The sequence below is a fragment of the Aedes albopictus genome, chromosome 3 (genome assembly GCF_035046485.1).
Source record: "Aedes albopictus strain Foshan chromosome 3, AalbF5, whole genome shotgun sequence".
NCBI lineage: Eukaryota > Metazoa > Arthropoda > Insecta > Diptera > Culicidae > Aedes > Aedes albopictus.
The window spans coordinates 138,299,138-138,322,836 of NC_085138.1; the positions used below are offsets into that span (position 1 = coordinate 138,299,138).

The 23,699-nt window shown below is 40.1% G+C and overlaps 1 protein-coding gene across 2 annotated transcripts in view; it reads right to left on the bottom strand.

Annotated features, from left to right (window-relative positions):
* Nucleotides 1–4,963: 4,963 nt before the first annotated feature.
* Nucleotides 4,964–23,699, bottom strand: part of LOC109408415 (5-aminolevulinate synthase, non-specific, mitochondrial) — a 34,964-nt gene continuing 16,228 nt past the window's right edge. For both annotated transcript variants that reach the window (XM_019681731.3, XM_019681732.3), the window contains exons 2-3: nucleotides 5,986–7,629; nucleotides 4,964–5,746 (exon numbers count right to left, since the gene is read on the bottom strand). In XM_019681731.3, coding sequence (XP_019537276.2) covers nucleotides 5,621–5,746; nucleotides 5,986–7,575 — 1,716 coding nt within the window. In that variant the 5' untranslated portion in view covers nucleotides 7,576–7,629 and the 3' untranslated portion in view covers nucleotides 4,964–5,620. The remainder of the gene's footprint in view (nucleotides 5,747–5,985; nucleotides 7,630–23,699) is intronic.

The following is a 23,699-nucleotide window of genomic DNA, read 5'->3' on the forward strand; positions in this document are numbered from 1 at the left end:
ATGATGCAGACTGGATTCGATCCATGAACGTCGGGATCACCGAGCCCGTGTTTTATCCACGCGGCTACCGACGCTTGAGTATACCATGCTGCTAAACATCAATAAAAGCCAAGCTGTGAGACGATTTTACGTCATAGAGTGACCTTATGAAATTCATCCGAATCATTATGAATTATTTAAAGGCCGTTTCATAAGATGGGCCTTATGGAAATCTTAAGGTTATTTGGCTGAGGATACTGCAACCACAGACAAACAGACGTAACACTTGCGAAATTTCCATCGCCCACGCTTTTAACGATCATTTTAAATATTCGTAGTTGTGGCTTTCACAATCAGAGGCGCGCGCATCGTTTTTCTATGCGTTTGACGGTTTACACTAGCGCCTTCTGTTGACGATATGGCACAACACAGTGATTCGTACCACTTTTCCACCAGGTGACGGTAGTGTGAACTGGGCGATGGATTTCCATGAAAATCGTTCAAGGTGTTACGTCTGTTTGTCTGTGCTGCAACTCCGAAAATCATACGAATCAACTATGATTTATTGCCACAAGAATTTCTTGCGAAAATCATAGTTACGAACTATGATTTTGAATTCAAAGCGCCAACTATTATTGTCATACTGTTACTGTGTAAATTTCATAACACTCACGTATGAAAATCATACCGATAACGTATAAAAAGTGAAACTATGTCTTATAACAATCATACACATTTTTATGAAATACTAGCGGAACCCGGCAAACTTTGTCTTGCCTACTGCGTTTTTTGACGTTTCAAGATTCTGGTCAAGACCAAGTCCCCGGTCAAAATGTAAATATAGATGATCAATTTTCAAAAACTCTCAATTGTTCAATGTTTTTTGTCTCATAAACCTTCCTTGGGTGAAAACAAACCGAACAAAACAAAGATGACCCAAATCGGACGTTCCGTTCGCGAGTTATGCGCGGTCCCACGTATGCCACTGCATTTTTATATATATAGATTTTGCACAAATTTTAAAAAAATCGCAACCTAGAATCGAACCAGGAACGTCAAGGTTAGCGAGTGCGTGCTTTACTCATACGCCCATCGACGCTTTGGAAGTTGAAGTGGTTAGAAGCCAATACAAGGTTTTGTTGTTTTTTTAGCAATGGTGTTTCATAACATATCTTATAATTTTCATACGATGCTTCTTGTGAGATTTTTCATACGGCAAGTCTTATGGATTTCGCTTTTCAATGTATGAAAAGCATACGAGAACCACAGACTGTGTAACTCAGCATAAAACCGTATTGAGGACGCTTTGTTGACGTTTACATTTACATTCACAGTTTCAAAGGTGTACCTGGGGCGTTTCAGGGTGTTTGAGGAGGATTCAAGGAAATCTTAGGGACGCAAAATGCTCCTGCCGCTCTCTACCATACTCTGAAATGTTCCCGAAACCTTCGAAAATCTCCTGACAGCCCTTTGAAATATCTTGGAACGCCATGAAACGATTCCGAAACTCTTTGAAACGCTTTGAAACTCTCATTTCATTTTCATTTATTTAGTTAACATCAAATTCATGATAATACTGAATCTACAATTTGCCGCCATAATACTCGATTTGCAGCTGCAGCTCTCCAACGTCGGTCACGCCCAACACTCGCCAGATCACGCTCCACCTGGTCCGCCCATCGTGCTCTCTGCGCTCCACGCCTTCTTGTACCAACCGGATGGTTAGCAAACATCAGCTTTGCAGGGTTGTTGTCCGGCATTCTTGCAACATGCCCTGCCCATCGTATCTTTCCGGCTTTGGCCACTTTCTGGATGCTGGGTTCGCCGTAAAGTGCAGCGAGCTCGTGGTTCATCCTTCTCCGTCACACACCGTTCTCCTGTACGCCACCAAATATCGCCCTTAGCACCCGTCGCTCGAAAACTCCGAGTGCTTGCAGGTCCTCGAGCATCGTCCATGTCTCGTGTCCGTAGAGAACCGCCGGTCTTATTAACGTCTTGTACATGGTACATTTGGTGCGGGAGTGAATCTTTTATGACCGCAGTTTCTTCTGGAGCCCATAGTAGGCACGACTTCCACTGATGATGCGCCTTCGTATTTCACGGCTCACGTTATTGTCAGCCGTTAGCAAGGAACCGATGTAGACGAATTCTTTTACCACCTTGAAAGTATCCCCGTCTATCGTAACATTGCTGCCAAGGCTTGTCCTGTCTCGCTCAGTCCCACCCACCAGCATGTACTTTGTCTTAGCCGCATTCACCACCAGTCCAACCTTTGCTGCTTCGCGTTTCAGGCGGGTGTACAGTTCTGCCACCGTTCTAAATGTTCTAGCAATAATATCCATGTCATCCGCAAAACAGACAAATTTCCGGATTTCGTGAAGATCGTACCCCGGCTGATGAGCCCGGCTCGTAGCATAACACCTTCCAGGGCAATGTTGAATAGTAGGCAGGAAAGTCCATCACCTTGTCGTAGTCCCCGCCGAGATTCGAATGAACTAGATAGCTCACCCGATATCCTTACGCTGTTCTGCACAACGTCCATCGTTGCTCTTATCAGTCTGGTAAGCTTCCCGGGAAAGCTGTTCTCGTCCATGATTTTTAGAATGCGCTTAAGCCCCCTGAAATGTGCCCGAGTTCTTCTGAAACCCTTTGAAACAACTTGGAACCCCAATCAATGCCCCAACGCCTCTGAAACGTCTCCCCCTCACTGAATCGCACCCGAAACCTTTCGATACTCCGTGAAGCTCCTTGAAACGCCTTGAAATCCTTTTGTAAAACTTCTGAACGCTCCTGAAACCTCCTGAAACGCTTTCGAAAACTCCTTGAAATCCCTAAAAACCTTCCAAAAATCTCTGAAACACCTTGAAACTCCCCTGACACACTTGAGAACACTCCTAAACTTCCTTAAATGCTTAAATGCGGAATACCCCTGAAACCTCTTGAAACGAATTGAAATCACTCGGAACTCCTTTGAGCGTGAAACCCCGAAATCTCCTATTTAAACCCCAAAAATAACCCTAAAATCCCCAAAGTTGAAATGATTTGAAGCACACCTCAAATCCTTAAAGCGTCGTGAAATTCCCGAAATGCTACCGCAAGCCTTTAAGACGTCCTGCAACATGGTCTGAAAGATTATAGACTCTATAGATACCGCATACCGAGTTCTTTTTGTTGCTGTAGAATTTCTTGCAATGTATCTTAAGGAGGTTGTTTTACTCCCAAAATAATCTAAAATAACGTGTTCAACAATTCATAAATGGGTACAAGCAGTTGAAAAAATAGGCCTGAGAATCACTGTTATAGACCAACGGACGGAATTTAACCTTCCAGGACGCGCGCCATCAAGCAGCTGAAACTGCACCGCGCTCGCGCTGTATACGACTAGCGAGGATTTTTGGTAGTGTTGTACTTTTTACAACGGCGCGCGCGCTGAAGGGTTAAAAGGTTTCAAAGTTAAGAGAGTGTTTCATTTGGTTTTAGGAGCAAAGTAATGTTCTGATTTTCAGACTCCCCTATTCGAAAATGTCTTTGAACATTCTTCTAAATCTATACGCAATTTTAATATTTTTAATGCTGCAAAGCGCGTTTTCAACATTTATCTCGAAGAAGAGAGATAAGATTTACTTTACAATGTTGCAGAAAATTGGTGATAAAATCGGAGCATGACCGAGGGGGGGGGGGGTGGTGTTTAAAAGGTGTCTTAAAGGGTTCCTGGGGAATTTCAAGAGATTTCAAAATTTTCCAGGTAAAGTAAGAATGTTTCAAGGCCGTGCCTGGGTGTTTTAGGGACGTTTCAGGAGAAATCAAGAGGCTTCCGAAGTGTTTTTCTGGGGTTGTAGATGGGTGTTTATAGGACTTTCAGGTTCTTTTTGAGGGGATGGTTACCTAACCACAGACTTTATCTATTAGTTCTATGTACAATTTTGCTTGTCCCAGTCAAGTACAGAATAAAACTACTAATCTATGCTCTGCTCATGCATGTTCATAACTGCTTCTGAAATAAGAGATCTTTTTCTTTTTGTTGGTGTAACGCACTGCGAAAAAATCTGCTTCTCAGCTTAGTGTTCTAAGCTTAGTGTTAGTTACTACCTGAGAGCCTCCTCTGCCAATGCAATGACCATTTTGCATATTTAAGCTATGTTTCGTGTTGCCAAGTAGAGCGCTCAAGTAAAATTCCCTTTTTTCCGCAAGTAATTTTGACAACTGATCCAGTATGGGGAGAAACGTTACTTTTCCTTACGGAATAATAGCGCGGACAATTTTTCCGCAAGGAAAAGTGACAGCTCCATCTGATTCGCACGGGAGGCGTTATGAGTGTTACACTTTTATCCTTACTTGCCATCTGCGAACCGCTCAAGTAATTTTGAAGCGGAATCATTACTTGACCATTACTTGTCCTATCTTTTTGCACAGTACGTACGAAGTGGAAACTAGCCATTATGTATATCGTGTGGCACACACGAAGGTACTCTATGCCCAGTGAATTCAAGAAAATTTCCTTTACGAAAAGTTTCTGGACTGACCGGCAATCATACCCGTCCGACCTTCAGCATGGTCATGATGAAAGCTGAGAAGCAGGCTTTGTCTTTGGCTGGATCTATGAAAAATGGAGACCTATGTATGACAATCAAGAAAAATGTCCTCAGGTGGATTCCGATTGCTAGTTGTTGGTACCCGCGGCTCAATACAGATCGGTACACGGTGGCAAGAGGAGAAAAGAAACGAATCTATCGTAATGAGACAGCATGAATAGAGTGTGATTGCTAAAGTGCATTGATCGGCACGATATGCGGAGATTTTACGCAACTGGCAATGATGCATGGCGGAAAATTGCGCCAGTGCTCGCCATGTGTAATGGTCGGGAGGGCAATGGTAGTAAGTGGATGGACGGTTTATATGGTCCCGGTGGAACTTTTGAAGACTATAAACTGAAGACTTCGTTAAATATAAGAATTTCGGATTCTAAAAATAAACTAAGCATAACTTCCATTGCAACACAGATTTATATTTGTATTTCTAGTGGTTTATTGTCAACAACATATCGACAAACACATTTCGTGTAGACTGGTTAATGCACAAATTTCTAGTAAAATAACGGGAGCGTCCATCCCAGTAGTGGTAAAAGTACAAGGTACGCAAGGAACGCTGGGAATTTAATATTTCGGATTCTTTATTTCAGGTAAACTTAACGATTTTTCTTGCACTATTTCAAATTAACAACAGATAACAAAGACACAAATGAAAAGTGCACGATCATCATGATATATCACAATATTTCTTTTTGTAAATTTAGGTATTAATCTGTCCTTACTTTTGACGAGAAAATTTAACATAAGTAGGACCTAAGCAGGACACGTTAAAACAAAACAAAAAAAAAAACTGGAGATTGTAATTTCCGATTCTGGCTCGATTCACTACCTCTCGGCGGGGGGGACATACATATTTTGGATGTGGCTGCGATATGCTGCTGCATTTGTTGAACATTGAACACCATTCACCAATTCGTTTCCGTCATGGAATAATTAGCAGTTATTAGAAGCGGATAGACGACCCAGCACCTGGAAAGAGATTGCGGAGGAAGGAGAGTCAGTTCTGGCTGACTCTCCTCTCCTCGTAGCACTTTGCGCGACTGTGGCAGGGCTTAGTTGGCAATAGCCGCTATCTGCGGGCAGTTGGGGATCTGACAGTTGAGTTCAGCAGCACAGCTGGCCTTGGTGCGAGCTTCGAAGCGGTCGAACAGCAGCGGTTTGCGGCAGAATGTGCATTCCTGTGCGAGGGAGAAATAATTATTGATATTAGGGCAGTTAGGGAATCGGCTCCGCAAGGCTTTATGAAAATCTGAGCCTTTCAAATAAACACTTGAAGAATATGAAAACAAAAAAATGGTCGTTCTCTAAATTTTTCAAAGTATTTTAGATTTTAGGCTCAGTTTAGAGTGATGGCCGTTTTAATATATGCCTACTAATCCAAGGACTCAGATAGAGATTTCTTAAATAAAAAACTTACCGCAGTGCACGTTGACCCGTTCAGGGGCATTCCGAGATCCTTCCAAACGACCTTCATATCGCGAACCAAAATGTCCATCATTTCCTTGGTGTGATGGGGTGTCGGTGCCAGACGCAGCTTCTCCTCGCCACGGGCTACCGTTGGGTAGTTGATGGCCTGAATGTAGTGTCCAAAACGTTTAATCATTAGATCGGACAGTTCAGTGCATTGCGCCGGATTGCCAATCCTAACTGGAATGATATGACTTGGGGTGTGTTCCACGGGGAACCCTTCCTTCTGCAGCAGACCGCGGAGGTAGCGGACATTTTCCTGATGACGGGTACGCAACTCACGACCTTCGTCCGAAGCCAGGATGTTTACGGCCTTCAAGGCCCCGCACAGGACCGTCGGTGGCAGCGAAGTGGTAAAGATGAATCCGGCAGCATACGAACGCACCATATCGATCAGGAGAGACGAACTAGCAATGTAGCCTCCGACGTTACCGAAGGCCTTTCCCAGTGTTCCCGAGATAATATCCATCTTGTGGAGCAAACCTTCACGTTCGCCCACTCCCGCTCCATGGTCTCCGTACAAACCGACGGCATGCACTTCGTCCACGAAAGTCAGAGCCCCGAATTCATGGGCAATATCGCAGAGTTCCTCCAGGGGACAGATGGCTCCCGTCATGGAGTGCACCGTTTCAAATGCAACAATCTTAGGTAATGACTTATCAACTTTCGACAGTAATTCTCTCAAATGGGCAGGGTCGTTATGCCGGAAGATATGCTTCGGCACCCCGCTATTCTTAATGCCCATGATCATCGAGGCATGATTGCCAGCATCCGAGAAGATGTGGCAACCTGGCAGCGCTTTCGCTAGCGTAAACAGCGTCGAATCGTTGGCTACGAAGCACGAGGTGAACAGCAAGGCACCCTCTTTTTCGTGGAGTTGCGCCAGACGGTTCTCGAGATTTTCGTGATTCAGCGAGTTTCCGGAAATGTTCCTAGTTCCTCCGGCACCGGCACCGTAGGTCTCGAGGGCGTTAGCAACTGCTTTCTTAACCTCGGGATGGCAGGACATGCCCAAGTAATCGTTCGAGCACCACACAGTAATTGGGCGCTCACCCCAGGAATACTCCATGGCCTGCGGGAACTTCCCAGCTTCGGCCAAACGGTTCACCTTCTTGAACACGCGGTACGAGTGGTCCTTCTTCTTGCGCATGATCTGCTCATGGAAGAACTCCTCGTACTGGAACGGACGGCTAGCGGGAACGTCAACGCTTTCCGCTCCGAGTTCCTTAACGTGCGGCGCAGCCGAGCTCAGGAAGGGGCACTTCTTGGCCTCCTCCTTGGCCTTCGGTTGCTGGAGGGAGCTCAAGTTACGGCTCGGGGCTTTCACCTCCGGCTGCTTGGGGGCCGCAACGGGTTCCTTCTTCTTGATGGCCACGGTTCCAGCGGTTCCGGTAGCATCAGCAGTACCAGCCGGTGGGTTCTGCAGACTCGAGATGGTACGGGCAACCACCGGGCATTGCGAGCCGTACGCCTTCAGCAGGGACGGGCCGTAGTTGCGCACGTAGCTGGTGCTCAGACGGGTCAAGAATGGGCAAGGCATCTTCTTAATGCTGCTTACCGAGCGGAACAGAGATGGTGAGGCGAAATTGACGAGCTGTTGGGGCGAGAAGAGCGAAGAGGGATGGGATTAGATTAGATAAGTGTGTAAGGTATGAGGCGATGTACATTAGTCTGGTAATAATCTTTTTAGCAGCACTTGTTTCCTGTACGGAAATGGATCAGACGGATGGACGGTTATGCTTTGGTCATAAACAGTTGACAAGGTTTACGTAATTGCGTTATCTTCAAATATTTGCCTTGTATTTTGTTATTGTTTTTCTCGATGGTTTTTGTGGTACCTTGTGGTATGCACATAATAAATTATTGTATTACTCTATTACGTTTAGCGTGTATGTTTACATTGAGTATCTGTCATATGTGGAGATGTTGTTATTATTGTCTGGAGTGTGAATCATTGTATGTAATATTGAAGTATCGGTAATAAAGTGTATACAAATAATGAATACAGTTGTTGAATAATCATTACAGAGAAAGATTCTCACATTGGCGACGAGAACGGTGAACAGTAGGCCTGTCCAGCTTTTCAAAAATGTTCTCTGATTCTCAAGTCCACCCCCATATTTTGATTGGCATCCTAAAAGAAGTAACTGGTCAAAATTTCAGCCAAATCCATTAAAATTAAGAGGTGCATCAAATCAACTTTGTGTTTTTCGACTATTTTTGAACTTCAAAAAATCATAACTACACTAAAACATGTCGAAACTTAATTCTTTCGGCAGAAATTGAAAGCTATACTTGTTTGCTACAACTTCTCCGAACAACGTGTGCCAATAAAATTGAAGGAAACATGTGTAATTATCACATTTGTAATCAGAAAAACTTTAAAAAATTGATTTTTTGATAGATTTTGTTCTGGAACACCCTAATATACTTAATAAGTTGGTTTTTTCAAAACGGCATTATATTCTCCAATGTTTTTTGGTTATTTGCTTCTTTGGCACCAATGCTGTAGGAGTTGAGCAAAAATTACTAAAATTCGTGAAAGCCAAATGAGGCCTAAAAACTAGCTTTTCGGGTGCAATCACGCTTTGGCGCGCAAAAAGTGGCATCGCGTCAGCACTGATATGATAGCCAACACCTGTCATCGCGCTTGTTTGTTATCACCCGTGGTAGGGGGTAGCCAAGGCAAACTACTAGGAAGCAAAGCTACTACGTTCAGTACAATTTCGCGCTACAACGTGATTGCCTCCAAAAAGCTAGTTTTTAGGCCACATTTGACTTTCACGAATTTTAGTAATTTTTGCTCAACTCCTACAGCATTGGTGTCAAAGAAGCAAATAACCAAAAAACATTGGAGAATATGATGCCGTTTTGAAAAATCCAACTTATCAAGTATATTAGCATAGATTTAACTTCAAGATATAAATGTCAGGAAGAAATCTGAACGATTTTATGACGCCATTCGCTCCCCCACCTTCCCTCACAATATTCGCCTGTGCCTGATTTCGCTTGAAGCGACGCCTTAACTTGCTCGTTTTATTCGCCCACCCATCAAAGCAAACAATAAATACAGCCATCTCGTAATCAAGGTTACGATGTTTTCTTGTTTATTTATATTGCAAGGCTGAACAAAATCTGGAACGTCAACATGATCTGGAGACAATTCCGGTTTCGCAGCTCATTTTTTGTCTGTACCTGTGCTGGTATTCTAATTATTTCGAGCAAAAAAGGATCTGTCGGGACATCGATTCATTTCCCGTTGTTCTTTCCCTTATTCCCGATATCACGACGTGACGTGGTTCTCTTAGGTTATCAATAGCTAACTGTAGTTCGTCGTTACCATATTAGTGAGAATATCCCTATTACTCTCAGTTTTAACTTTTTCGTTGAACTGCAACTGAAACCTTTTTTTTCTGAAAGGGGGGGGAGGGGTGGGTGGGTAGGGGGAGGGTGATTTGGTAAGGATGCTTGACGAACAGCATGTGTTGCCGGTCGAACATTTCTCAGCTGAAGTTGGCTGAAGTGCGCAACGTTCAATCATAGCACAGATTCCCCTCCCCTCCTGTCTGTTGAATGATCGAGGAACTGCTAATCATCAAAAAATATCATGCTATAAATGTTGAATCAACCCAGCGTTTAGGTATGATCCGACTTTAGAGCTCCATAGGACCTGCTTAGGGGCTTGTTAATACACAGTGCCTTCCGACCGCAATCGTGGAATCAAACCTCTCTTTCTCAGGCACTTCACTGATTGCCCAAGGACCGTGGACCGACAACCGCTTCCGCTCCATCTAGTCTCATCGGTCGAACAGAATACCTGATCAAATCCGCCAAAGCAGTGGACGAACATCTTGCATTAGCTATAGCAAAGATTACCCCTTGGATTACCCCATCAACTTATGACTTGCCTAGGGCCACCAGCACCCTTGTCCCAGGTGTCACTACGGTCATTGCTTTACGCCAATACCAAAACTAACAAGCTGGTGCTTCCACCGAAATTTTGTCTGAAAACAAGAACAGAAACAAATTTCGACTAGGTGTAAATATCATTTTCAAATGTTTTCAACGAACGAAGAAAAATACGATTGACAGTACGACGCGTCAAAAGCGCCGCCTCCTTATGCTATTCAAAAATGATGTACTGGGGGAATGGGGTCATTGAAAATTGATGAAACTGGCGTCACAGGCGAATTTCCAGTTTCATATTGATTGTTGATATTAGGGTGTTCCAGAACGAAATCTATCAAAAAATCAACTTTTAAAGGTTTTTCTGATTTCAAATGTGATAATTACACATGTTTCCTTCAATTTTATTGGCACACGTTGTTCGGAGAAGTTGTAGCAGACAAGTATAGCTTTCAATTTCTGCCGAAAGAATTAAGTTTTGACATGTTTTAGAGTAGTTATGATTTTTTGAAGTTCAAAAATAGTCGAAAAACACAAAATTGATTTGATGCACCTCTTAATTTCAACGGATTTGGCTGAAATTTTGACCAGTTACTTCTTTTAGGATGCCAATCAAAATATGGGGGTGGACTTGAGAATCAGAGAACATTTTTGAAAAGCTGGACAGGCCTAGTGAACAGTGCATGTGAAATTAGTTTAATTTCGGTTCGGGAAGTGTTGTTTTTGGAAAAAGAAAGAGATGAGTGGTGTGTGTGGTGCATGCAGAGTGGTGATGACCTCCATGTGATGACTTGTGATTGAATTTGAGCATTGGAATCAAAAAGGTAAATATTGTGTATTGAGGGATGTGCACAAAAGTGCACGCGGCCTACCGCTTCCGAAAGGTACGGCCGCGGTTTTCACTCCCTTTTTACCTCGCTTTTTACTTCATCCTTATGGGAAATAACATTGCGGCGTTTCCTACGGTGCGGCTGTTCCTTTCGAAAACGATAGACCGCGTGAACTTTTGTGCAAAGGCCCTTTTTGAAACATTTCAACGACCGTGCGGTGTTTACGTTTCAAGAAATCTGACAATACTAACTGTTCAATATGAATCAAACAATCTATTTGTACGTACCTTCGACTAATGACAATGATCAACCTGTGAGAGATTTTGATGGTGACCGGTATTGTTTAGTTCAAATCGATGACAATCACTATTGTCAGATAAAGAAATAAAGAACTGTGAAGAAAATCTAAGTTTTGTTGATTGTGTCGGATGGCCGAGGAAGGCGTAGGAAGGAAACAATATTTTGAAATCAAATTTTGCCGTTGCTGTTAAAAGCCAGTGAAGGCGATGAAAGCCAATGAAGGCGATAAAAGCTAATGAAGGCGACATTCTTGAAATAGCCGTAAAAGGCGGAAAGGATTACAGATAGAAAAGCCGTTGAAGGCGGAAAGACTTTTCGAAAGCAGCAAAAATGTTATAGGTAGAAGAGCCGACTAAGGCGAAAAACTTCGATGGCGGAAAGTTCCGTCGGAGAGTGAAAAGCTGTTGAAGGCGGAAAAAGCCGTTGAAGGTGGAAATGCCATTGAAGGCGGTAAGACCTGCAAGGCAGATATAGTCGATTCTTTGTAGAGCCGTATAAGGCGAATTGTGCTATTAAAAATTAAACGCAACAGTGTCGTAAATTTCGTAAGAAACAGATTACCAGCCAACGCAGATTTAAGGGCTGTTTGCAGATCAGAAGGAATTTCTCGGCCTATCTTGATGCATGGGAAATTCCTTGGCTGAATCGCTCAAGAAACCGTTTTTTCTTCGATCGCAGTACGCAGTTGCGAAATGGCAGTCACCGTAGAAAGTTTCTGCCAGGAATCGTTCTAGAAGTTTCTTGAGCAATTTCTCTTGAACTCCAATCTGGGCTTTATAGTTAAATTCTCGGTTAAATTGAACCATTAAAAATTAAATTTCACACCAAGTAAGTTGCAGCTGAGAAGGCGAAAGACAAAACTAAACTTTAGGCTGAGCGTGACTAGAAAAACAGGTACGAATAGTATTTGAATATGTTTCAAATGCGAGTATAACTGAGCAGATACTGAGATTGTTGTGGACCCACCTCAAGTGATATATATTGAAGTTATCATTGCTCAGTGAAGTATAATAAGTCTACGAGACGTAAAATGGTTGGCTCTTGAAACCAAATTAACATGAAGACATGATTTAACTAATGCTTTGTCCTCTCTTACAAGACTAAAAATGTAACTGCAAGAAAATTAACATCAATGTGTGAAAATAATTAAAATGTCTTGGTAGTTTGCAAGATAGGAAATCAAAATGACAGTTAAAGCATTCGTTGAAGCTAGACGACATATTCAGAGCAGTTGCTAACCACCAACCTGTTAAGTGTCATGCTAGTCATGGCTAGTTGAATTGGATATTTAAAAAAAAATCGAACAATAAAAAATGAAACTTTTCGGCTTAACTAGAAGTCTCAGGAACGACTCAGGAATTCAAATAAAAAGCGCTTTATAACCTATTGAATGCCACTAAATGTTTATGCGATTCAAGTACAGTGAGTTCTTGAGTAATCACTTCTGAAGTCTTTGAATATAAAATGTATCGGGTGTGGTCAGGAGGGGCATTTTGACTTATGATTGCCTAACACTGGATATAGTGCCATTTTTGCTAATGAGTGGGCCATCTTGCCAAGAACTGTGGAACAAGTTAGAGAACAAGGTACAGCAGTACGCTCAACAACAAATTCTGCACAATAATTTCCTTACAGGAAGAGACAAATTTTGATCAGTTAAAGAAGTATTGAAACTATTATTGAGGAGAATAACGTACAGTATATCAAAAGCACAAGATAGTTGGTTGTGTTAATTACCGTTAACTGATATTTATCATTTTTATTGATATACTTTTATTATATTGGAATAATAAAAGATAATCATTTCTGTAAGAGGCGAATGAATTTGAAATTTAAAGCCTCTATAATAAACACAAAAAAAAATTCTGTAACTACAGGAATAGATATATCTAATGAAAGCTGGATTATGAGGTTTGTTTTTCAGTCGAGCTTATTAATGCAAACAGGTACCATTTACTAACATGTTACCTTGTTTGAATTTTTAGATTTCATACACTGAAAAAAACTGCAAATATTGTATGAATGTGTCGCACACATAGATTTTTGCAATATTTTGGAGGTACACCAATAAAATAAGTCCTACAGTTCAGAACCCACATGAGCGACACCAAAGGAACAAATTTTTGGTTTTGTTTTGTTAAAATAGGTTTGATTGAGCACGAATCGCCAGTTAAAGCGGGGAATCGTTTATATCGTAGAATGTAAACCTATTGAACAACCAAACCGTAAAAATAAGCTCATTCAGTTTGAAAGGTAAATGGTAAATCATGAGAATTCCGAAATTATCGGGGACATGATTCCTAAAAACGTGGACACCTATATAGGTGAACCGTCGAAAAGTACTCCAATAAGATGATCGATTTATTTTGTTATCTGGAGAAAATTGCTTTGTTTAGAATAATTGGCTACTGCCATTACGTTTTCTGTTGGAAGCCGAAGTGACTGGCGGTGTGAAAATTGATGTTCAACCTACTTATAAACATAGCAACTCGATTTAGATTAGTGCTATTTTCAGCTCTTAAGGTGTCTTACTGCATCCCTAAGTTTTCAAACGAATCATTGACTTTTTTGCTTTTCAATGATTGTTTGTCTCGCATTTTCCAAGTGATAAAAAAACTGTCAATTCTGCAGCAACGCAGCAGAAAAAGTATCATCGCAATCACTGCGAGTGAGGATATAGGATGATACTTTTTCATACGAATATTCGCTTTGGTGGCAGAGAATTATCACTTTGGAATTTTGAGGCTCATATCCAACATGGCTGCCGATGCTGATGATGCCGTAAAAAGCCTGAAGTAGCTAAATGATGCACAATACCAGCAACCAGTTCAAATTTACGTCACAACTGCAACTTTGCATGTGCTTAAATGCGTGACTTCGATTTGGTACTGCGACGATGATGTATGTATTAAGAATTTGAGATAATTATAGGATTACAACATGAAAAACAAAACAAAGAATGCATATTAATATTCTACTATACTTTCAGCTAGTGCGGGTGCGAGTTTTGTGAACAATATGTATTAAATATAATTCAAAAACTGGATGTTTTCAAGTTTTCAAATTACTATTTAGCTAAAACTAGTATTACAAATATTGCTTTGGACAAGTGAAGTTTTTCGAAATCGTGATTTGATTTAAAAAAAAAGTATTCATACCTTCGATATTTAGAAAACTAAATCTGTAAAGCCAAACTTCTGAAAATATTCTGAACAAGAAACAAGTTCCAGCGAAGTTCGCTAGAAAAACATAAAATGAAATAGTGTTTGTATGACACTTGGACACTTTGGATCGAAAACGAGTTAATGGATATTGATAATTTTCCCACTGTAACATTCGTGCAGTGTTCCGACATATTAGTTAAAAAAATGTCTGAATAATAATCTGAATATACACACCTTTTCTATGAGATTCTTCTATGAAAGGACATGTCAAAAAAAAAAAAAAAAATCAGTGGGCAGTATACAATGTTTGCATGCTAGCTGCCATTGAAAACATTTGAGAAGAGGAAAGCAATTCAATAATTCATCAGCAAAGGTAATATTTAGCTTGACACTCAGTATTAAACATATTTTGGGATTTGGGAAAATACTTGGGTGAAAATAATATTTCTTTTTAGGTACAACCAGAAGTAACGGCCAAGTAATTTACCAAAATGCCGAGCAGAGATGGATGACCAAATGGATGACTGTACTACTAATTCTGACGTGAGACTGAAGCGAGACGTTCATAAACTGAGGAGACTATAAGCGAAAACAACGTAGAGTGACCTTGCTGCGGATCTGGAGAAAAAACGAGATGTGGTACCTTGTGGTATGCACATAATAAATTATTGTATTACTCTATTACGTTTAGCGTGTATGTTTACATTGAGTATCTGTCATATGTGGAGATGTTGTTATTATTGTCTGGAGTGTGAATCATTGTATGTAATATTGAAGTATCGGTAATAAAGTGTATACAAATAATGAATACAGTTGTTGAATAATCATTACAGAGAAAGATTCTCACAGTTTTCATAAGTTCTTAATGTTGTACAGCTTTGTAGCGAAATTTCTAAAAAGTTCATGAAATACCTAGCGGTTCTCAGTAAACCTGCAGACGTAATTTCTAGCAAAACAGAAAGACTTGACGATTGCAAAAAAATGTAGCAGAGAAAATCTACAGTAGACGTTCGATAAGTGCAACATGTTTACGTTTCAGTTACCGAATGTAATTCGCTAACTGCAACGACTGACAGCCGTCAAACAGTTGTCAATTGCTGTTGGACGCAGCCAGAATGCACTCAAAAACATCGCAATGCAGCAGTAATGCATCCGGAAAACATCACAACTTCGTTGACGTTTTGTTTTTGACAGATAGCGGTGCGATAACTGTAAAATTTTTGAACTCAGCGCACTTGCAGTTGAAAAGCATTGCAGTTAAACCGTTTGCGCCGAGCGAACATCTACTGTATACAGTCAGGTTTTTTTTACGCGGTTTTCATTTACGAGGTTTTTTTTACGCGCATTTTTGAATTTACGCGTTTTTTACGCGGATTTTTGAATTAACGCGGTTTATTTTTACGTGGTTTTTTGAATTAACGCGGTTTTCATTTACGTGGATTTTTAATTTTAAGCCGGATTTTTTCCAAGCATTATTACAGAGTTTTTTCTACATATTTCTGTAGTTTTGGTGCTTAACAGCATTAAAAAGGTAGAATATGATGTAGAGTAATTTTCTGGATATCCAAGGACATCCAAACTGTTCTGAGTTTAGATCCTAAAGTCTACGTCTGTAACGGTAACTTCTTGCATTTTTCAAAGCAACGATTTGTAATCTATTATGCCCAGTAAGTCTTTTAAAAGTTCAATGGGCAGTTTCAGATCAGTCGGGATATCCTAGGTCATCCAAACTATTCTGGAGTTTGGATCCCATATTCTACGGGTGCAGCGGTAACTTCCTGCATTATACAAAGCAACGATTTGTAATCTATTAGGCCAAGTAAGTCTTTTGAAAGTTCAATAGACAGTTTCAAATCAGTCGGGATATCCTAAGTCATCCAAAATATTCTGGAGTTTAGATCCTAAAGTCTACGGGTGTACCGGTAACTTCATTCATAATACAAAGCTACGACTTGTAATCTTTCATGACTTACTGAACATCTCAAAGTTTAATAGACAGCATCAGATCTGTTGAGATGTCTAAGGACACCCAAACCGTTCTTGAGATTACATGAACTTTTTTCATTGTACAAATCTACGATTTGTAATCTATTATGTGCAGAGATTATTAATATATCTAATATTGTATCTATCTATCAGATAATTATGTCTATTATGTATATTTCTGGCTGTTCAATTGGCTGATTTGAAATATTTTAAAACTATTCTGGAATAATTATTGATTTAAACCCTGTCTAATTATGTATAGTTACTATTTTTAGCTTGAGAAACTACTGTCATAGCCATAGACTTTAAAGACTGAGTTCCAGAACACTAAGGATTACCTGGAATATCCCAATTTTTTCTAAGAATGCTTTGTGACCTTTAACTATCAACCCTCGAGCAATCGCGCTGTTGTATTTTGTACAACATGTTGAAATAATCTCGCTTTTCGTGTTCAGTAATTAGCGTGGTGTTGACGGTGGTGGGCAACCGTGCGAGTTACGGAAGGTTAAGTGAACATGATTTACTGCCTGTACTTCGACACTTATGCGACAACTGTGAGATGGAGTCTTAACAACTAGTGTTGCAAAACTTCATCTCATTCATTTGAACATTAACCAACTAATCTTTTCAAACATTGTTCCTTCTATTCTTGTTCAAAACGATTTCATTCAATCAGGACACCTATCAAATGAGAAACGAATCCTTGTCAATTGAATACATTGTCACTCGAATGAGTAGCTGGGCACGAAACACGAGAAAAGCCTACAAAATTCCGCCAGACTGAAAAAATATCGAATGGCGGGTCAAAATTGGGTCAATTTTTATCGAATGTTGAGCCACTGTTGGACTAACATCGACCAAGTATTGGGTCCATGTTGGGTTTGGTGGCCAAAATAAAAATAGGTGAATGATAGGTTGATGTCGGGTTTGACGTCATCAATGATGGTAAAAGCTTTAAACATAGATTTAAACCTTTAAACAATAGCTTGGTAGTTTGTGTAACTTGTAGAAATTTTGAGTGACAGGCTTAAAATAATTCGTTGAGTTCATTTTTTAATATAAAATTAAGAAGGAAACTATTGAGTTAAATTTATAAAACATGGTTTTCATTTACGCGGATTTTTTAATTAACGCGGTTTATTTTTACGCGGATTTTTAAATTAACGCGGTTTATTTTTACGCGGATTTTTGAATTAACGCGGTTTATTTTTACGTGGTTTTTTTTTACGCGGTATGTATCCCCCGCGTAAAAAAACCTGACTGTATGCATTTTGTCTGGTCTCTTAGGGTCTGTGTCAATTGGCGAATTAAAATTAATTTTTACTTAAATTTGACAGTTCAACACTTAAACTTGACAGTTTTCCTAAGGAAATAATTATCGAACTGTCAAGTTTAAGTGAAAATTAATTTTAATTCGCCAATTGACACAGACCCTTAGAAGTTTGAATCATTTGGCACGAAAGTGAAAATTTTAGTAATCTGTAAGATACTGGAAAAACTTGTAATTAGAAGGCACGAAATGTTGCTAATTGGCAAATTGAGAGATGAAATTTGTGAAAAAAATCGCGTTCTGGTGGGATTCGAACCCACGACCGGTCTAGCGAATACGGAGTCGTGGGTTCGAATCCCACCAGAACGCGATTTTTTTTCACAAATTTCATCTCTCAATTTGCCAATTAGCAACATTTCGTGCCTTCTAATTACAAGTTTTTCCAGTATGTTTCAGACATACCAGCTAATCTGGTAAAATGCCAGTAAAATGGGCAATATGTATCATTGTAATCTGTAAGACTTTTGGTTATTCGAAATTCGACCGCATCATAGAATCCTTTTCAACAAAATTTGACCATACGACATTCGGCTAAACGACATTCGGTCAAATGGCCGGACATCCTAATGAATGAATGACAAACGAGAAGCACGACGCCAGCATTCGAATGCTAGTAAATGGTAATCGATTCAACTGAGAGAGCGGTACTAGGTTGCAAGCGCAAACGAGAAACGAATCCAGCGCACCAAGTAAAGACAATAAGAAAAGGGTGTGATGAATGATGCATAGAACAGCATGAATCGAAACGATATGCGAAGGTTTTATGCACAACACTGCGCCTGGTGGCAACCAGGCGGACGATGTGGTACTCGGAAGATTGATTAAACGGTATCAACGAAGGTTTGCTAAGAAACAGAAATAACATACCTGATGGCGATCAAGCTCTGGACTGGTGGACTAGGCATCGGTCAGTCCAGATCACCAAAAATGGATTAGTCACATTGAAACAGTTCTGTTCCTCTGAAGAGGGACGCAGTGTAGATTAGGTTAGCAATGAATTTAATCAACATGAAGTACACACCTGCCGTTACAGACGGCAGTAGTTCTAGTAACGTTGGTACAAAGGTAGCTGATTGATGGGAATGTTTTTAAGGTTGTATCTTAAACACTTGAAACATGCGACAATAACATTTCCTGTGAAGTAAAAGTAAGCTTAGATTTCGTTCTGCTCTGTAAAGTGAGCTGAGCATGCGTTATAATAAGAAAAACACAATTCACTAGCACACGTGCGAGCAGTTCGTGACGATAGTAATTTTGCCTTGTCGTCATCATTAGTAGCAAAAAAACATTCTAACCAGCTATAAAGTGGTGTCCCCAAGGGCACGACACGACCGGAGTCGATTGCAATTGAAATCAGCGCGAACGCTAATTTCCAGTTGTACGTATAGGTAGGTAGCTAACTATACAGCTATCCTTATCCATCCGTCGACGATGGCGTCCAGTAACTTTGAATTGCTAATAATCTCCCTATGAGGAGACACTATTGACGACGACGATTGGTAGTTAGCCGAACGATCGCGATCACGTTTCCTGTCGTCAATATTGACTCAAATCCGAATCCGGGGGTTTTGAACTTTTATTTTATTTCGCACCTTATTCATTTTGCCGATCGCCGAAACTGGACGCGCACCACAAACGAGACGTGACGTGACGATGATTGATGTACACTCTATCTCCGATTGAAGGCAGCCAAAACTAACACCGGCGGCTGGTCGTGGTCATTCCGTCACACTACTGACTGATTGACTCATAAACTGTTTCGTGATCGAGTTATTGCTCGCGATCGGTGGTGCGGTGCTGTGGTGTAACCTTTCGATGGCCTCTGTAGATCTTAACTGATGGGATAGCCGATTGGTTGAGACTTGAGATATTGACCGGAGCAAACTAGTTCAGTCTGTTGTATCACACCACACTACTCACTCGCCGTAAAGGACTAGAGGCAGCACTCGGCACTTGGCTTGGCTTGGCAGTTATTGCTGGCAGTCAGGCAGTTACTCAACGACTGTCTCGAATGCTCTCGTTTAAGGGTAGTGCACCCATCGCAGCACCGACCAGGTGAACGCGACCAATAATCGACACGCGAACAGAATCTACACCGAACAGAGCCCCCGCCCCTCCACACCAAAGTCAATTGAGCCTTTTTATAATGACACCGACCACCAGCAGCAGCGGCTGTCTGTAGTTTGAACGCAGAAGAATGGGATCTCCGAGGGTTGTTAAAATTGACCAGTTCAGGGCAAAGGTCATCTCACCTTCCAGTGGGTACCGAAAGGGGTAATGGGTAGGTGATGGTCAAACACGAATTTGTTCGTAGAAAGATGCTGTTCGCTGATGGACAAGTCTGTTCTGTATCGCATCGCGAAAGGAAATGTCAGATTGAAGAGTGTTAAAATTCTTGGTAACAGTGGTTAGTCCATCTGGGTATTCCTCTAGAAACTTCCTTCTTACAGAATTTTTATCCGAGAATTCATCTCTCGATTACTCCAAAAATGCAATGAGTGAATTCCATCTTGTATGTATTCTGTGAATTCTTCCACATTCCTTAATGGATTTCTTTTGGAAGAAGAAATACTTCAGAGGTTCCGTTAGGGGATTCAGGAGACTAATCTGGGTTCCAGGAACCTGATCCGGGGATTTCTTCAGAACTCCTTAAGGATTCCCAGAAGAAACACCTAAAGGGATCCCATCAATCCCTCAAAGACTTCTTGGGGGATTTCTTGGAAGAACTCCTGTAGGATTTCTATATGCAATTTTTGCAGGATTCCCTTAAGGCACTTCTGATGGGTTCCCACAAGTAATTCCTTGAAGGTTTTCAGGAGGAACTTCTTAGAATTTCCAAATATAACTCCCGGATGATTTAGGTAAGGAACACCAAAAGGGCTTCTTCTTTTTCCTCTTCTTCTGTATGGCTCTACGTTCGCAATGGAACTTGGCCTGCCTTTTTCCAACAGTGTTCTTTGAGCACATCCACAGTTAGTAATTGGAGGGCTTTCTTGCCAGCCATTGAATGAATTAATATATTGTAGGACAAGCATAATAATACACTATGCCCAGGTTGTGGAGAAAATTTTCCCGACCGGAACGGGAATCAAACCCGCCGTCTCCGGATTGGCGATCCATAGCCTTAACCACTATGATAACTGGAGGGCTCCCAGGAGGAATTTCTGGAGGATTTGCAGAGGTAACTCCTGGAAGATTCCCAAAACCAACTCCTGGAGGACTCCCAGAGGCAACTCCTAGAGGAGTCCTAGAATAAGCTGCTGGAGGTTGCTTAGAAGAAAACTCGCGGAGGAAACATAGAAAGAAACCCTGGAGAAATTCCAAAGACGAATAAAGATAGAGTCCAGCAAAATCTCTTGGAAGTATCCAACATTAAAGGTCCAGAAGGAACTTCTGTTGCGCACAAATGTCAAAGAGAACGTCTTCAGGAATCCTAGCATATTTTGGATGAATTTCACGAGGATGTCTCGGTTAAATTCCAGAATAATTTTCCTAATAAATGCCGATTCCTGGTGGAATTCGCTACAAAGTGTTTCAAAACTCTTTCAGTTCTGCTGTAATGATTTTTTTTCAAGAAATTATCGGTAAATTCCCATGGAAATGAGAAATTCTTCCATGACTACTAGCAGTTCGGCCCAAATTATTTGTATTCGTTAATTGTACTGAAATTTCCGTTGGATTCTTTGCTGCAATAGCATTTTGTAGCAATTAATCATAACAGTTTTCTATCGCAGTATTAGAATCTAAATGTAAAATGAGAACGCGAACTTACGCAAGACAATGATTAAAACTAAACACTTACAGTTAGCAGTTTTTAAGGAGGAAATTGACGGATCGCGTGCAACATTAAAGGTAATAAAGTTTGTTCCAAGTAAACGCGAGTTCGTGTCTATTGATAATGATTGGTTGCTTGGGGGAAGTAGGAGCCATAAATTACAACAATGTAAACGAAACTAGATCTGGCATGATGATTCCTTCTCTGAGCTTATTGGCTACAATGCTATAATCAAATTCTACTAGTCTTGTTAATTTACCTTTCAAAATAAGTAGCCTAGAGATGCGGCCAAAACTGGTTCAAAAGATGATAACTTTGGATAACGGAAGCCGTTATTTAAACAGTGGTTCTGGCTAATGACAAAGAAGCAGTCGTTTCCACTTCTATATAGGGAAGTGGAACCATCTCGGCAAGGCTTCTATTTTGGGCACTTTTCTGCTGTAACTTCAATTTGAAATTTTTGGAACGCGGTGAGATAGGTATAGTAAATATCTAGCCGTGTAAAAAACACCAGCCACTGCCAATTGTATTATCATTCAGAATGGTTAACTCAAATGGAACTGTGAATATGTGGTTTCCTCGATAACTTGCGATCATGCTGCTTATCTTATCTTAGCAGCTACATGTCCATGTAAGTTGTCATATTAAAAACAAGATATCATTACAGTATGCAAATATTGTGGCAAATATCGAGATAGTCTTCCTATTCTTCGTGATGTTCCTACCCGAAAAACCTTGTTTTTTTTTATAAACACATAGAATCCCGGGCACAAAAGAATTACAAAACAATTGCAAGTTTTACCATTCAAAAAGAATTTGGTTTGTTTGAAATAAGTGACAAAAAGGCAAAAATAATAACTGACATTGTTCTATGAATAAAAAAAAACTAAAGAATGTCAAATTTTGACATTACAATAGCAAACCAAGAACAAAAATAAACAAGGTTGAGAATTGCAAAATATACCATTATTGAGTTATTGAAAACAGAACAATATCAAAATTAGTTAATCGCCTGTCAACCAAAAAAAATCAAAAGTTACCATTAGAATATCCAAAATTCAAATTTTGTCATTATGTTGTTGTTAATAAGTGCCTTTTTTGAAAACTGCGATGGTTCATCAAACTCGTAAGAGGTCAACAATATCTCAACAATTGCAAAATTTGTTATGATAGCAAAATAAGACATTCAGTAGTTATTTTTCCAAATTTGATAAATGACAAGCGAATGGCATATTTCGATATGATATCATATTATGCTATTGACATATTGTTTTAAGCTCTTCATGAAAAACTCATGAATGACAAAATAAGTTATGATAATAAAATTTGATATTCCGTCGTTGGGGGTGAGAATGGGTCAAAAAAGGATACTCAAAGATTGTTTGTTGAATAACAAATGCAGTTGAAGTCGGAATAACTTTTTATTTGGTATGTATACTCTTCTATATGGTAATGATAGTTTAGCAAGAAATTATCACAATATATGAATTGTCTACTAAACTACAAATGATTGAAAATTGACCCAATCTCACCCCTTAGAGGGGGTGAGAATGGGTCAAAGTATTCGAAGTCGCCTATCTAAGAATATAAGTTAATTTAATTGATCATATCTTGTAAACCTACTTAAAATACAATGTAACCATGACGAATAAAAACTTAGGTAATTTTAAAAGATGATTAATCCACCTAAAAGGGCTAATACAATCGAAAAAATGGTTGAAACTTGATAAAATAAAGTTTGTATGTTGTATCGCCATTTTAGCCACCATAATCATCCTCATTTAAAGTTTCAACCTCCATGAGAGGAGGGGGGATTACAATGAGGGAGTGGCGCATTGAAAGATTTATTGAAAAAAAAAATACATGATATTTTTCGACGTTCGTTCGTCTTCCGACATTGTGCTATGCTACCGATTTTATAGCCCCGGTATTTCCTGGATCCCACTATCGTTTGGTAGTTTCACGATATTTCCCTAAAATTTCAAAAATGAGTGGAGAAGTAAAACGCCATTAAGTGTATTTTGTGAGCTTACGATATTGCAGTACACTAAAGATTACCTGATGATTAGAGGAGCTGTCCAAACGCTTGGGTTTATTGTTATAAATGATTTTAGGCACTAAACGTATGAACACAATCGCTTGACACTTGTTTGTATATTTTCGAAGAAAAATCACGTTTTTATGAAGATATGGTAAAACGGCACCACTCTAACGTCAAAAAGGGGCTGAATAAGAAGTTGATTTTTAGTTAAGGTTATGTGCACTCGATAACTTGCTTGACCCAATCTCACCCCCATTCTTAATATTTAGACATGGAGTCAAAAATATTGAATTTTTAAATAAAAAGAGCAATAATATCCCGCTTTTTTCATT